The 18170-nt window shown below is 29.7% G+C and overlaps 1 protein-coding gene across 1 annotated transcript; it reads left to right on the top strand.

The window, feature by feature from the left end:
* Positions 1 to 5659: 5659 nt before the first annotated feature.
* LOC131850470 (RYamide receptor-like) lies at positions 5660 to 13152 on the top strand. The gene is made up of 6 exons (XM_059200692.1): positions 5660 to 6306; positions 6942 to 7140; positions 7575 to 7643; positions 8925 to 9083; positions 11839 to 11926; positions 12646 to 13152. Exons 1-6 carry the CDS (start codon positions 5660 to 5662, stop codon positions 12852 to 12854), a joined length of 1371 nt encoding a protein of 456 aa, XP_059056675.1. The 3' UTR covers positions 12855 to 13152.
* Positions 13153 to 18170: the final 5018 nt, after the last annotated feature.

The raw sequence follows: 18170 nt of genomic DNA, 5'->3' as shown, positions 1-18170 counted from the left end.
AGTTTACCACTGCGTACTCCGTTTATTATGTGGTATACAAATGAAATAATATGGTATTATTAACAAGTCCCAAGTGACATTCACTAATTGATGTACGATTCAGAACTGTCTATGTCATGTATATAAGTATATACCCTCACCGTTGTTTCTCAATAAAATTTACGAAAATATCGTGTATGCTAGGAAAAATATAGACAGTTTTAAAAGAGCTGGTGATTACACTAATAAAAAGTTAAGTAAAAATAACGAACTGGTTTTCTCTAAATGCCGTTTAATTAAAGTTAGTAATTCGTTTTATGGTAATTGCGTAAGGTTTTACAACAAACTATCAGAGTCTGTTCTAAATCTGCCTGAAAAAATTACGTATAAAATACTTTCTCTGTAAAAATGCTAACAAAAATATGACTATTCAAAACTGTATTGTATTGAGTTTATTTGAATAAAGATCTTTATATATATATATTAATCATATATCGAAACAAAATTCAGGTAGAAAGTATACTAATAAAACTTAATCATTTTCATGAGGACACAAAGTGGAAAATCAATAATAAAGTTTAAACATTGTATATTAAATTGATCACGTGACCGCTCAGTTTGACGTTAACATTATATTATCTATGGAACAGAAATGGAAAATAAACTGACGAATCACCTGATGGTGTATTAACCGCTTATATAGAAAACACGCGGACATGCGGGTCATCAGGTGACCAGGATCAGGTGTCCGTCGTACCGTACTGTTTATAATTTTGTTGCCGTATCCACCCTTCAACGATGTAACTAAAATATAATTTTAATAGAGGTTATCTACTTCTAATTACTTACATACAAAATTATTTCTTACAGACGATGGCCAGTACAGTAATAATAAATGAAAATAAAGAGAGATGCTTGTAGTCGTTTATTATAGCACAGCGCAGAGACAGAAGTGTATATAAAACAATTGTATGAAAAGAATACTGATATTTTAAATATGGATAAAAGAATTACAAACATTCATAATAGAAGATTTTTATCCAAGTAAACATAATTTACATAAAAGTTTTATTTCCATGTGACATGCCAAATATATTTTACTGAAAATGTGATCTAATTAAGTAGAGTACCTTCTTGCATTGTAATATTGCAAACAATAAAACTTTACAATTCTGCGAACATTCGCAGTGTTGAGGATAACTTCTCAACAACCGTGCGGGTTGTATTGTGTTTAGACATTTTTCACAACCTGAAACAATTCAAAAGAATGTGCAAATAATAAAAAAAAATGCAGAAAGCTTTTATAGAGAAAGTGTATAATGTTCTATTTTTAATATGAACATTATCGACTTTATGTCGACGGATATGAATTAATCATTTCCATATTAGGTATTATATTGTTAATTAATTAATAATATATCGAGTAGATAATTATATTATACATATTTAGCATAATATGCTGATAATTTATTTAGGATAGGGACGAGTGGAAGAAGATGATGTACCGCGACCCCACATAATGTGTTAAAGGCAATACAATAATAACTGTTTTTGGTCATACTAACTAAATTCATTTGTAGTCATTTGTAACTTATATATAAAAAAGATTTATTTACAGTATTATCCTAGGGCTTATTTCAAATGTTATATTTCATATAACCAATCCTGTTCTCAACTACAATTACCTACATACATGGCGAAAATATTTTGAACCAAACATAGGAATATCACCCTTATCTTCAGTATTGCATTTTTTGTAATTTTACACCAGCTACTTATGTACATATTACATAAGACAAACTTATTTACTACAAAAAAGTGGTAAATAAAAGTTGTTGTGACATTTACCTATTTTATTCTATGTGTTTACTGCCGGGTCCAGATAATAAAACTGCCTCTTTCTTTATTGTATACCTAGTGGAAAGACCTGTGTAAATTTTCGTAGATAGGTACTGAAATATTTCGTAACCTACCTACTTATTTTGTATTATAAAAATATCTTTGGGTAACATATACCTAGTAGAGCAAGGGGCTACAAAGCTAGGGGCATGTTATGATGGCGTTTTTGACGTTTGCCCACTCATAAAGATCGGTAAATATCGACAGCTTTATGTATGAAGGAACAGGTGGCGTTTCTACCTACTTTATTGCACAAACACAATTTTATTAGATATAAAAACGAGATTTTTGGTTAGTTATGTCATTTAGCATTTTGTATACGTTACCTTTTTCTGACTGCCAACTATTTTTCCAATTTTATTTTATGTGCACCTAGCTATATTAATTTTTGTCACGGGTATTTTTGTATTAAATCTATATACATTTTATTACAGTTGGAATTATGTTAGAAGTTCTTTTAAATTTTAATAAAATTGAATAACAAGAAGTAAAATGGAAAAAAAATTATCTACTTTTTAAAATTACGATGCCGTAAATCAAGGATTTGCAATGCTTTGCTTTAATTACAAAATAAATTATGAACAAAACAGATATCATAACCGTGTACGATAATTATTATAGATTATTGTACGCTATATCACCTCATCAAAGAAAAATCTAGTGTGAAGAAAATTCACGCAGTCTGCTATCTACCTGAGCAGAGTAGGGAATAAAATATATAAGCTCTCAAAAAATCTATTTGACTTTTTGAAAAGCACGTAAACATAATAATAGTTTCGATACTATACCACAAGTTCCAATTATGATCAGAAGTTTCATATATATTACCTATATATATGAAACTCTAAAGATATTCGAATAAATTAAAGTGATTTTTCTATAAGGAAACCTAATGATTTGTGTAAGGTGGATTTTTAATAAAACTCCCGTGGGCGCAAATATAATTTAAAATCTGTCTTTCTTGTTTATCCCACCTGTGTCTGAATTTGACGTGGCCGTATACATAATAAAGAAGATCTATGATACTCAATGAAATAATTAATATCTAACATGATATGTCATAAATATAAGATTTATTATAATCATTTTTGTAAATTAGATTATTATTATAATAAATCTCCATAGTAACATAGGTAATGATTATTATATTTATTTTGTAATAAGAAAAAACCAATAACGAAATATAGGGAATAACAATATGCAGAAATATCTAGACTCGAGTTAATTTATACAGTAATTTGTGAAAATAATGCTAATAACTAGTGGTATATTCCTATTTGGTTCTTATAGTATAATTTAATATATAAAGAAAAATAATAGAAAATTTAAGATTATTGTACTATTACGTAAAAGATAGTTTATTTCTCATCATTATTTGAAAAACATATATTTACCAATTAAGTTTAAGTATATTAGCGAAATCTTTTTAAAATTAAACATCTAAAACAACTCTGAATCATGTCAAAACGTTATCTACAAAAAATATACAATAATTACCACCGAATTAATATCCTACTACTCATTAAACTCGACTGCAAGTAAAAGCTTCGCAAAAACATTTATTTACTTTTGATCATGTCCGATTGAAAGTAATCTAATAGGAATGTAATATGTCTTCCATTGTCTGTGTGATCAGCCAAAATTACTGACCGTTATTAATGTGGGTTTCATTACCTTAAAAGTATATAGATCGACTTATAAAATAGGACATTGTAGCTTCTGGGATTTGAGAGTAATCTTGCTTCAAAGCTTCAAATATTTTTATGAGTATAGTCTAGAGTTTTCTAGTACTTCTATATAATTTAATTATTAATTAGATATGTATATATTAAAAAGTCTATCAAATTTTTACTAAGTTATAAAAAAACTTACAGCCATGGCCACAGATGAGATAATATTACACAGTCATTTCTAAAGTATTGATTGTTTATTGGATTAATTTTAAAGGCCTTCTAGCCTAGAGACATCAGGTGTTATTTCCTGAGAGTGTTTTTTATTCGTATATCTACTATAAAAAGTAGCGTTGGTTACGTTCTGAATTGATTTTGCTGAGACCCACATTCTCTGTGGCAGGTGCAAGTTATTCGACACGTGCATCATTTGTTTTCCAGTTTGTTTCACATTACAATAATATTGATAAAACAGCAAAATATTAATTTTATTGTTCATTAGGAGAATATCGTGGTTTTGTACCATTCCAACTTAGACATAGACATAAATACCTAAATAGTTCAGGAATGGTTAAAAAGGTTTTTAAAAGAAATATTGAGTTTCTTGCCGATTCTTTTCAATTGAATATGTAGACTAGAGTTTGAATTGTTCAGTAGGGAAAAATATTAACTTCATGAAAAATCGGAAACCTGGCTTCTATAAAAATTTTTGTTTGTGTTATTGAAAAAACTATAATAAACCAAATTAAATAGTGAAATCAATACAAATTAAAAACAGGCGTAAAATTGTATACGAAGCAAAATGTATAAATATATATATACTCATATAATTGGTAGTTACATAAATTTATTAGGTATATCAACCGAGTGATAGTTTAAAATGAAATCTTCCTTTATTTATTAATTAGCGACCCATTCCAATTTCGCACCTTACAAATATTTGAATTTCTCGGCTTGTTCTACAGGCATGTATTATAAATATAAACATTTCTCTTTTATCACTCTATTACTGAAAACTTCGTTGTGAAACTTAACAGATAAAAGCAAACAGACAGCGGCGGCGGCTTTGTTTTATATTATGTAAAGAAGCGGTTCTGGGAAACGTAGACAAGTATCAATAAAAGGTCCAAGAGAAGTTGGGTTTAAGGAGATTTTAAAAAATTACTTGTATTCTAGCAATTGTGTTTAAATATAATAGCATTGGTAGTATAGTATACCGGTGACAGAATTATATATTTTTACAAATTTCGTGCACATAGTCAATTGGCGGTTTTTTTTTATGTATTTATGATGTAAATATTCACCAGACACCTACTTGATGGTGATCAATCATGACATGCGAACACCTGTTCACCCGCGTACTACATCATGTATTGATGTATAGATTGCGGGAGTAACTTAATAAGTAACTTATACAAGATCTCACTACTGACCTCGCATGTAAACCCCTTATTTTTTAAACTTGCGTGTATCTATATTAGGTATACATATATATATGTATATATAAATCTATCATGATGTTTGTCCGGGACATACTAGAAACTATTTAACGTATTTTGGAATTCAAATGTATCTAAGAATAACATATTCGCAGAAAATATACTCATCTGAAATTGTATTGTTGTAATAGTATATTTTCATGTTTCAAATTTTAAAGTAGCATAGCCTGATTTATCAGTAGGATTATCGTTGTTTCTGAACTTCTTGAACTATACTTATATAGAGTCTCTAAAAGTAATGGAATAAGAACTGTATACAATCTAGATGTAAATAAATAAAATGGGCATGGCACATTATAATTAAAAAAAGTAGAATACACACATATTATGGCACAAAATATGTCTCGTTGGCTTCTTATATTAGCGTAAGAAAAATGTAATATTATATTGTTAGTAATTTGATGGCACTCGTGGAATTTGGGAATCGTCTTTATAAGATGAGGACACTTGTTCTAATATAAAAATGTAATATTATAAGTATAAAATGTAATAGAATAAAATATTACAAGTATAATATTATGATCGACCCTAATAATAAAAGTTCTTTATTTTTTTCAGGTAATACTTAGAAGAACACTCAGAGAGTAAACATGTGACTGTAGCTGTTGAAGGATGCTTCACAATAGCGAATTTGCGGTCGAAAATGAAGTCCAATTCCCACATTCCTGCACAACAGTGCAATGCATTCAAAACGACACACAAATATTCAACGCATCACACTATTACAACTACACTTGGCCTCAAGAGTTGGCTTGCGCATTTGAAACATCACCTGAGGACTTTCTCACATCATCACTGTTTCAAACATGTGTTTATTTTATGTATAGTGCTGTATTCATCGTGGCTCTTTTTGGTAATGGTTTAGTGTGTTTCGTTGTGCATACAACACCTCGAATGAAGACAGTGACCAACTTTTTTATAGTGAACTTGGCGGTAGGCGATATACTGATGACACTGTTTTGCGTTCCATTTTCTTTCGTATCTATGCTAGTGTTGAGGTATTGGCCATTTGGTGCTGTGATGTGTAAGGTAGTGAACTATTCTCAAGCCGTGTCAGTGTTTGTAAGTGCTTACACTCTACTTGCTATATCCATTGATCGCTATATGGCAATTATGCGTCCTTTAAAGCCACGGTTAGGGAAGGCTGCTGCCAAGATGGTAGTGCTGGTGGTATGGGTTGGCGCATTGGCCACGGCTGCTCCTATACCAATTGTTTCTCAACTACAGCGACCTTCGCCCTGGCACGAGGCTTGTGATTTGTAAGTACATGTAGTATTGTATTTTATTTTTACTATTGAACATATCATTTATTTTATAGATTAATGTACCAGTTATGTGATTCTTTTTTTTACTAATAATATCATCAATGAATCATATATGAGTAGGTATATTAATGGATAAAACTACAGAAAAACAAAATATTAGAAGCCTGTCTTCAACTTTATAATACTGAACAAAAGTTTTAGTAAATTTGGTAAGTTGCGATTAATCCCTTTTCTGTATTCTTGATTACTATTATGAAGTGTTTTGCTATCTCTCATTAATTGGTATTAAAAATTATATATACATATAAATATCTCAATTCTTGATGATACGTATCCTAGACGTAGAAACGTTAATTTTGCCTAAAATCTTAGAATGACATACATTCTAAGATTTTAGGCAAAATTAACGTTTCTTTCATTAAAGAATATATTTTTTTAGTGGTATATATTTTTTTATTAAAATAAAAATCAATTTAATTGCCACTATTACTAACAGTCGATCAGTTATGTATTAATTCTTGTAAAATAATACTTTCATTTTGAAGTCAGCTGATAAAATTAATATTAAATAAATAAAATTAATATTTCTATCATTGTCTTTTTTTAATATATATTGTCTCTAATTCTAGAGATATATGTGGTGAACATTGGGCCAATGCTGAACAGAGTGAGCAGTACACGTGTGCGTTGCTAGCACTACAGTTCGCGCTGCCACTAGGCGCGCTTGTGTGCACATATGCGCGCATAGCGCACGTCGTGTGGGGCGGGCGTCCGCCCGGGGAGGCGCAGTCCGCTCGCGACTCGCGTATGCAAAGCTCCAAACGAAAGGTTTATAACATCCCCTAAATATGCATATATGAGATTCCCTATATGTCTAGAGCTAAAAATAGAATCTAACTCAAGACAAATAGAAGCTGATCAATTTGGCTTGTTTTCTCGCTCAGATAAATTTACTGTTTGGGATTTAGAAACCTACTGGGTTTATATAATCTTAAATAATCATGTTCATACAATATACAGTTCTTTAACATCAGATAAATCTATCTCTACAAATAATTAAGTTTTGTATGTGTCTCAATGAAATGAAGTATTCAAACTATTATTGTTTAATTTTAACTAATCAAATTGTCTTATAACGTAACGCTGTCTTAGACATTGCATAATTTAAATTTTTAATATATACCTATGTATAATTTTTTTAATACCGTTTCGAATTCTAATTTTAAATATAGTTTAATTTAATATACTGTTATTGTTCACAGATGATTAAAATGATGGTGACAGTAGTTGCGGTATTTACGATCTGTTGGCTACCATTAAACGTTTTTATAGTAAGTTAATTTTTACAAATTTATATTATAAAATTAGCAAAGCCTATCAGAGTTCAGGTTAGTTTCCTGCTCGCTGAAAGATTTAATGAGAATGTAAAGTCAGTGAATGCCATTAAATAGTCCGTTATTAAAATCTTGAATCACACTAGTTTCAAAAATTATCGCATTGTGTCTTTGTATTTCCATTTTAAAATATACAGCTCCTGAGCTGTCATTTAAAGTCAACAGTACCATATCTATCTATGCTATGATATTATTATTTTTATAGTTACCGACTATTCTTTATTATTTTATAGTAATATACAATGTACAAATTTGTATAAATTACACGAAATTTGAACAGTAATCTATTGGAAATAAGTTCAATGAACTTGCTATTGTAGGTCAGACATGTGTTTTTCTTCATTTAGTTATTTATTACTGTTCTCTACGGTCTATTAAAAACAAAAACTGTATTAAGTTACTTATTTTGTAGGAAGTAAGTTTAGGCGTATTTCATACTTAGACAGCGTTGTGGCAAATCCCTCTGAGCAATGTTTAAGAAGTTAGATATTATCCAAGATATTTTCGATTAATTTTCAGATTGATTGATTAAGTAATCTATATTTTGGGCCTAATAAAATAGATTAATAAAAATAACACAAATAGCACAATGAGTTACACGGGAAATCTTTTTATCAATCGTTCTATGGTTTACCTTTGTGATTAGTTACACTTCTAAGTACTTTTTCAAGTTACCATTAAAGAAATATTATGGAAGCTGAATCCTGTTTTTACTACAAAGTCATCGTACGTTTGAATGATGATGATGAATATATATAGAAAATTTTCTTACGAATCCTGACTGTTATTATAGTAGTACCAACCGACCGACCAACTAACGGATGGTTAAATAAAATAATTTGTTACTGTTGGAAAGCATTAATAAAAACCAAATAAAACCGAATGGTGACAAGTTCCCTCGCCGTCATGTTGGATTAATAAATTCTTTAACATGCGAATATGTTAATATGTGTGTATGGTCAACATAACAACAGATAGGACCATCTGAAATCAAAGATGATTTAAAATCAAATTACTGGATAAGAGTCATGACATCTTGGTTCGCTAAAAATTGTAACGCATTAGTGGTACCGCATGTTAACGTTATATCCATAGGTGATGGTTACCGCTTAGCAACAGGCAAGCCGTCAGCTTATTTGTTATAATAATTAAACTTAAAATTAGTACATAAATATACATTAGTATGCATACTGTATTTAAACATTATATTTTTATTAGGTGCTGTGGACAGTTCACGAGAGTGATGAGGAATGGATGGCGTGGCCTGGCATGCCGTATGTATGGTTTGCAAGCCACTGGTTAGCAATGTCCCATTCTTGCTACAACCCCATCATATACTGTTACATGAACGCGCGATACCGACGTGGTTTTAAACAGGTAATCCATATTATTAAGTATCATTAAAAATTAAATTCATTCGTTTATTAATATCTACATTTCAATGAACGCAGAATCAGTTTTTGAAGTTCTGTAAATGACAAGCTATCATTTGCAATATAGAAATTCTGTTACAACTGACAGACATTTTACAATTTGTTACGAAAACGTAATGCGTAAATATTTAATTGAAATGAGATATATTTAGACTTTAATTCATAATTTTATTTACAAATTAAATTCTAAATATATTTAATTTTATTATGATCAACTCTAAACATCTAAACCTAACAGACATTTCAAACAGAGTTTTCATTTCTCAATAGATAGATAGATAGATATATCTAAATTATCAGATAATTTACTCAGGTAAAAACATATGGGAAGGACACGAGTGAATAGATTGCACATTGAGACTGGTCATTCCGAGGTAACATAAAAAGGCTTTTTGCTAAAGGCGTATTTATAGATCTCGTCAGGTATTCTAGTCCGTCAAAGTGCTCTTAAATAAAGACATATCCGCAGATGGATAATGCATAATAATGATTCATTTGGGTACTAAACTTTCTATACCAATATATTTACTCTCATAGAGAGATAGTTCTACATTAATATTGAATATTGTTTTAGTGTTTCTATTATGGGTATTTACATGTTACATAATTTTTTTTAATTGATGTAATATGTAAATGCATTGTGCTTCGTGTCCGGTTACATTTAAATTTACATTTATTGACATTGCTACAATTACGAAAACATTTAAACAATTAAATTTAAAAAATACTGAAGACCATTGGGGCATGTCTGTTAAAGTTATTAACACCGCTATAGATGTTATTGCTCCATATTTAGTAACTATCTTCAATAAATGTATTTTTGACGGTGTTTTTCCCAATTTAATGAAACATAGCAAAATAACTCCACTTTTTAAGTTAGGGGATAAAACTGAAGTAGGTAATTATAGGCCCATTTCTATCTTACCAGTACTAAGTAAAGTGTTTGAAAAAATTATGCTCAATCAGATGCTTCAACACTTTAAAATAAATAGACTGCTTCACAGTCGGCAATTTGGTTTCACAGCCGGTAAATCAACTACTGACGCTGGTGTAGATTTAATGAAACACATTTTTGACTGTTGGGAGAGGTCTCAGGATGCTATCGGTGTATTCTGTGACCTCTCAAAAGCATTTGATTGCGTTGATCATGAAACACTCTTACTCAAATTAGAACATTACGGTATTAGATATGAAGCACTATGCATGATGAAATCCTATCTAAATAATAGAATGCAAGTTGTTGAAATAAATGGTGTAAAGTCTGAGGGAACTAGTATTAAAATGGGTGTTCCTCAGGGCTCTATTCTGGGTCCTTTCTTATTTTTAGTTTACATAAACGATCTTCCTTATATGGTAGAAAAGATAGCTGACATAGTTCTGTTTGCTGATGATACTTCATTAGTATTCAAAGTCAATCGACATATTGATGATATGGACGAAGTAAACGGTTCTCTCTCTTATGTTTTAAACTGGTTTACGGCAAATAATATGCTACTAAATGCAAATAAAACTAAATGTATCAAATTTACTCTCCCCAATGTAAGGCCGGTAGATTCAAAAATCGTATTGGACAATAAATCTATTAATTTTGTTGACGATACTGTATTTCTAGGTATCACATTAGATTCCAAGTTGCAATGGGGTGCTCATATTACTAAATTGGCGAGTCGACTTAGTTCTGCCGCTTATGCGGTAAGAAGAATTAGACAATTAACAGACGTGGCAACGGCTAAACTTGTCTATTTTAGCTATTTCCATAGCATTATGTCGTATGGTATTTTGTTATGGGGCAAAGCAGCTGATATAAATACAATATTTACTTTACAAAAGAGGGCCATTCGCTCCATTTATGGTATGGGTTCCAGGGAGTCATTGCGAGAGTGTTTTAAGGAATCAAATATCCTCACCGTTGCTTCTCAATACATTTATGAAAATATCATCTATGCCAGAAGGAATATAGACAGATTCAAAAGAGTTAGTGATTGCACTAATAAAAGCTTACGTAACAATAACAAACTGATTTTACCTAAATGTCGTTTGGCTAAAGTTAGTAATTCGTTTTATGGCAATTGCGTAAGGTTTTACAATAAAATACCAGAGTATGTTATAAATCTGCCAGAAAAAAGATTTAAATGTCAAATAAAACAGTTCCTTTGCAAAAAAGCTTACTATAAAATTGAAGAATTCGTTAACGATAATAATGTTTTATAGAAAAACTTTAAATCCATAGCACTGACAATATTATCTGATTACATTAATAATGAGTGCGTAGCGACTTCTATGTTGATTATCGCATGCCTCTTACTTGTTATACTGTAATTATTTATATAAAAAAAAAACATCTATTAAAAAGAGCAACACACAAGTTTCTTGCTCATTCTTCTTGTGATGAATCTGCATTCCGAATGAGTGGTAGAATCAAAATATGACTATTCAAAAGTGCTTGTAATGAGTTTATTTGAATAAAGATTATTTCTATTTCTATTTCTATTTCTATTGCACTTTTTTATTTATCAGCATAATTTATAACATATAAGGCATTCTTTGTATAACAAAGATACTTCTGCATCTTATACAGGTAAAGTTAATTTGTTTGTTATTCTTCACAATGATATGCAATGTTAGGATTGATAAAATAAGATATTGTATTCTTTCTGCTATTGTATGAACAGATATAATAAAATAATATTTTTCAACAGCTTCTCGGTGGATGGTTGTGCTTGAAATTTAATGACTCTGGACGATCATATCACCGTTCAAGCGCCTGTGAAGGTGTGCCGTTATCTGGTAAAATATTTCAATAATTTTCAATATTATTTCAATTAATTATAATTGAAAATATTTATTAATGGCTATCGGTATCAAATATTTAATAGTGATTAATTTTCAATAAATTACTATGATAGATATTTCTTATATGAATGTCATAGTTTCATAATTTTTCAAAATGTTAAGTATCAAAAACATATAATTCATAAAATTAATTCCTTTAATTGTAATTGCATTATAATATACCTAAATTATGAATGCGTGTGAATTAAATGCAATGCAATTTGAAAGATGGTGAAATGATTAATAATGTGGGCCCCATAATGAACAGTAATTGGCTATTTCTTTATATAACTTGTTGTTTATGGACATTTTATGATGGACATTTTAAACTTGATTCAAACGTCATTACGCATTAAAAGATTTATCTGTGCGTGCTACGACAGTGAAGCTACGAATCGTAGCATGAATTAAATTTTGACAGCAAACGATCTTTTTACTTAAACCCTACCCTTAGTAATTTTATTGCAATTTACATATCATGATTTTATTATTGTACTCTAATACGATTTATTTACTTACTACTTTTGTGTAAAATTTAATAGATATGGATATATGTAAACGCTTCATTTAATTATTAAGTCATATATTATACAATATTCTATACTAATATTATACACATATATATAGTAATAAATCATTTACACTAAAATAATTTTGTGTAACTTATTTCACAGAAATGCTTGGTGTAAATGGCAATACAACGATATCTCGGCGAACAGTTGTAGGCTGCAAATGTCGGCTACCTCGTAACGGTGTCAAAAACAGCGCTAAGTGTATCAACTGTGAATCACTTAGGCAAGTCAAGTTGGTTCCACCGTCTAGTATAACCACTGCACCATCACCACCAGCTCGCGCCGTCTCTGTACGCTCACATTTCACCTAATTATCCATTCGGACTTAATAATTGTGATGTGTGTACCTTTTCTACATGGAATTATACAGGGCAAACGAAAATGTGACATCATTGCATAGCAAGACAAATGAGCGGTAAGCTGTGATAAGCACATTAAAAATATAGTCAAAGTTTTATTTATTCCACGGTGTGTCCCCGAAGCGTCCCATAAATTTTCATAAAAAATAATGCGTTATTATTATGTACTCCGATCATGAGCACATATATTCCCTCTCGTGTAACAGAATTGAAGCCCCATTGCGTTCAGGCGATGTGTATTATTATTCTACGTGACTTGGAGAATTTTATGATTTTGAAATTGATAGTTATTTTCTTACTATAAGTTATTTTGAAACTGTTAACATTATGACACACATTTTAGTCAAGTATTGTTAAAATTGTAAAAATCATTTTTTTTTACTTATTATTATTTTTACAAGATAGCTACTAATAAAATAATGTTTTTGTACAATTTCTATTTGTAGTATAATTTTTGAAATAAAAAATCAATATGCCTGAAATGTAGAGAAGAAGGAGCAAATACATATATTATACATATAATTATAAGTCTGATTGCAATATAAAATAAAAGGATATTATTTTAACTTATTTTATAAACTTTATAAATTTTTCTTAATCCCTTTAGGGTGTAACAAAGTATGTTAAGACTTTTTTTTACTAATTTTAAATACTATTTAATAGTTTGGTTCTTTCATTTGCAGTTCAAGTACAAATTCTAGAAAAAACGTCTACTTGAGAAAATAGACACATTTTGAGTTCATTTTCTCAAGTAACGATTTTTTTTAATACTTAAATTATTTTTACAACTCAACCCGATTACTCATAGTTTCACATATTTTAATAGTTCCACATTAATTGCTTAAGGATTAATAGCTGTTTTAAATAGAAAACAATAAAAATATAATATATTACAGATTTTAAAGTTAAACTACACACTACGACTTCAATATAAATCAACAAACTGTAAATCTCCTATTTAAATAATCTTTTTCTAAGATGTTGCCTTATTGGTCTTTAGTAAATTATGAAGTCGCCAAATAACTAAATTTATGTACAATCAACTGGAGTTCCAAAGTACTAAATTATTACTTTGTATATGATATCAATCCTTATGTAAGTATCAGAGTAGCGGCGTTTTCACAATGTACTGTCATAAAATTTGTTCCCCCAAATGTCGATTTGGCAAAGTATTTTTTTGCGTTATACAAATATTCCGTTTAATACATCATTGCTTATTATATATTAAATATGAAGAGAAATATACATATTATATAGTTTTGGAATATTAATGTTTATTTCTTCTATATCTAATATTATAAGAACATTTCAGTGTTGCAATAACAGTTGTTGGAATTAATATAACAATTGTACTTCAGAGAGATCATGCGAATCAGTGAGTGAGTGCGAATATGTGCAACTCAGTTATTGCGTAAATGACTGTTGTAGGGAATGAATTGATGTACTCGTAGTGCTAATAGATTCTAATTCGTTCTATATTTTTAATTAAAATCTGTGGATAATGTTGTCATTCGATAAATAATATTTATTTCGATTCAAACTTTTAGTAGTTGTACAATTGGTATTATTTTGTGGAATTCCGGTACCACTAATAGGTTTATGTGAAACTATTACTATCTACTAGACGTATACACTTAGGCAGTTAATGCATTTATAGTGATAGTCAGATCTATTAATGGTAGCGGAATTAAACAAAGACATTGCGATACAACAGCTAATGAACTGGACCTTCGAATAATGAAATAACTCCTAATTCAGTAAAAATTAATTAACATATTAACTAGAGCAAAAAAAATGAAAACTACAAATACTTGTTTTAGATACTTATGTTGTTATTTTCTGAATATATTTTGTTTAAATATTAATGTGTATTAAGTCAACGTCAATAGACCCTAAACACACCAAATTTACATTTTTTTATTGTGTGACGGATCGCGCGAATGTAATCGGAAATATGATGATTGATCGACTCCGGTCGCACACAAGACCGATTTTCTATACAACCCGTCTATTTATACAATGGTTAAATAAATCTCCGTTAATAAATACATATTTTAAGTTTATGGACTCTTGCTCTATACCCAGTCATCTTTATAAACATATCACTGTATTTTCCTTACGACCAGTTGTAATTATTTTTGTATTCTACCCACTAAGAATAGGAAACAAGCTGACAACTTACATACACAACAAGTAATAGATAACAGCTGATACAGACATGAATATAACATTTAAAATGATATTACTAGGGTAGAGTTGCTAACATAACTTGTAAACATCTATGTATTCCAGTAACACTCATTGAAAGTAGTTTAAGGCGACTTGAGTTCCAGAACCGCTTGGAACTCTTATATAAATCATTTCGAAAACCTTTATTATTATTTACTGATGTCGTAATCGTGACCAAACCTGATAAAATACAGCATTTAATATTTTTTTGAGTTACATGGCACATATTTAAATATTTGATATTACTAATTGTAAATGTCATAATGACAAAATACATAAAAAATATAATCTTATATATATGTACAAATGTGACCATACCTCTGTCTCTCCTGCCGCAAATTAGCTTACATTTTAGACTATATAACATCGCAGTTTATGCCTTATCCAGTAGACCGTCAGCTTGTTTGTTATTCCATTTGTAAAAAAAAGGGCTCCTACCGCCTATGTCCTCTTAAAAAGGAAGTATTTAGGATGTCTTGACTGTCTTTACATTCATATTGTATAAAAATAACATTGTTTGTAAATAAAAAAAATTAGAACCCTAGAAATTCACATGTTTATATTTAGAATTTCATACCAGTAAATAGATTAAGTATTAAATGAGTAATAAATGTTCTTGATGGAAGTCGTTTTTTTTATTTATTGAATCTTTATTTGTCGTAACTGTTATGTTTAAAATTGTAACAGATATTTAATACCGAATTACTGAATTTAAAATACAAATAATCGTCGATACTTAGTGATTCAAACATAATAGTCAGAAAGTGCGAATTTGACCGGCACTAAAATATAATAATTTTCATTTTGTGACTATTTCCTTGATGGTAGTAATCAAATTTACAACTCCATTAGATGACGATGCGATAGATAGGCAGGCGACGGATATGATAGGAAGTGACCCCTATCAATTTGATGGACTTAAAGTAGGTACCTACTTTTTTTTGTGTACGAGTTTGTAAACTCTTAGCGCCGATTAATTGATTAATCATCTCGAACTTTAACAATATTTAGAATGGCTACTTAGCCATTCTAAAAGTAGTCATTACACTTGTAAAGTTTTTAAACTTGTAAACACTACTTTTTTCTAAAATAACAATGTTTTGACAACGATCTTCATGAAAACTTTTTATCGCAGCTAGAAGTTGAAATTATTTTCATGTAAAATTAATGCGCCTACTACCTATGCATGTAACATCATGAATATGTACCTACCTATGTTTATATATATATGATATTTAAATCGTCGGTTATTGTAAATAAATAAATGAGCGTAACAAATAAGACATACCTATGTATGACGTCATCTATTTTACTTATTAATATAATTAATTTATTAATAAGTAAAATAGCATTGGTACTATAAATCTTGACAATTAACACAGCGCCATCTAGTCCCACAATAAGCAGTTATATTATGGGTAATATATAACTGATATAAATACATATATATTATTTGGTATATGCATACAAAACGTCTATGTACGTTACGTATGTATTTACACCCTTTAAAACACCCAAACCGATACAAACTATCATACTCAAGAATACAAATGTTTGCACAGTGCGAAGAATCGAACCTGCGACCATCGGAAGTAAAACGATGTGCAAGACGGCTAAACCACCGAGACTGTCAAATTATGAAACCTCATTATTCATAACATTTTCTCATTTACCTAGCCTTCATGTGAACATTTACTATAATCTATATTCTATAATTTCATCCAAAATCATCTATTCAATATTACTTGCAATATTATCTCTTTTCGAGACAATTTTACGTTGTTATTTATCAAAAGAAAATAAAGATAAAGTCTCTAAACAAATAGAAGCTATTACTTACAGAAATGCAAAATACATTGAACGCCAGAAAATTCTGTGAACTCACGTGAAACGCTAAAGTTCTCTTTTATGTCAGAGATTAGACATTAGATAAATTCGTCAGACCGAAAGTGATACAGTCAGTGATGCAGTACTATCGATAGATTGTAGAAGAAAGAGGATTAAAATTTATTATTTATTTCAACAATATACACTCTTACAGAAAATTCAAATCGGTATTGTAAGTACAGTATGTATGTAATTTATAAGTTGGTAATCTATAATTTAAACATTACAAACATTTGAGATCTTTTTAAATTATTTTTGTGATATTCGGTAGGTGGCAGGTTAAATAAAAAATATCATGATATTGTTAATTATATATTATATACTAACTGATCCCCCAAATATTGTTATTGCAATCATTATTTTGCTGATGGGAGAAGAGTGAAAATTTAGGGTTATAATAAACATTAAAAACTATATAAAAAAGGTTCCAATAACAAAAAAATGTTATGGGGTGTGTATATGTATATAATGGGGTGGATAACCCTTATCACTTAGGGGTAATAGGTTAGTATAAAAAATATAGATAATAGCCGATTCTCAGACCTACTTAATATGCATATAAAATTTCATAAGAATCGGTCAAGCCGTGTCGGAAGAGTATGACAACTAACATTGTGACACGAGAATTTTATATAGAAGATATAATTAAATGGAGCGTTGAAAATGAGGCGCGATGAAATTATCCTGAAATATTATAATTAATAAATAAAATATCAAAGTTACTTAACATGAGATAGATTTATGGTAAGTACTTTCCTTAACTCTGTGTCCACAGAAACCACGTCATTATGTGTTCATGGTACCCTCTCATTGCTATCGTTTCCTTTCCAGAGGACCTTTTAAGATGACTTTCCATAATACAACATGGTGCTTGGCAATCAATATAAAATACCACTACCAAAGTAGTTTCCATAATTAATTATTACAAAAATTGTTTACTTAGAGCAGTATAACAGGATAGCACAGAAATACCTATATAGGTAATTGCAATGCACTGAATAATATAATGCTGTTTTATTAAACCTGTTTTAAAATATTCGGTCTAAATTTTGTATAGGAAAACTGAATGAAAGTGTGGAAATATTGTCAGTCTTTGTAGAGTTTAACTATAAATTCGACAAAGATTGACATGCTGGGGATCTTAATCAGGTT

The sequence above is a fragment of the Achroia grisella genome, unplaced genomic scaffold (assembly GCF_030625045.1).
Source record: "Achroia grisella isolate CSIRO2021 unplaced genomic scaffold, CSIRO_AGI_Agris_v1 utg770, whole genome shotgun sequence".
NCBI classification, from domain to species: Eukaryota; Metazoa; Arthropoda; class Insecta; order Lepidoptera; family Pyralidae; genus Achroia; species Achroia grisella.
The sequence above is the reverse complement of the archived record's forward strand: the minus strand, read 5'-3'. Positions and strand labels throughout refer to the sequence as shown.

What these genes read in the sequence shown, in the direction of transcription:
- LOC131850470 (XM_059200692.1), top strand. Translation starts at nt 5,660, where the DNA reads ATGCTTCACAATAGCGAATTTGCGGTCGAAAATGAAGTCCAATTCCCA. An exon ending in TGCAAAGCTCCAAACGAAAG is followed by an intron (nt 7,141 to 7,574) that starts GTTTATAACATC and finishes TATTGTTCACAG; the next exon opens with ATGATTAAAATGATGGTGAC. An exon ending in ACCGACGTGGTTTTAAACAG is followed by an intron (nt 9,084 to 11,838) that starts GTAATCCATATT and finishes ATTTTTCAACAG; the next exon opens with CTTCTCGGTGGATGGTTGTG.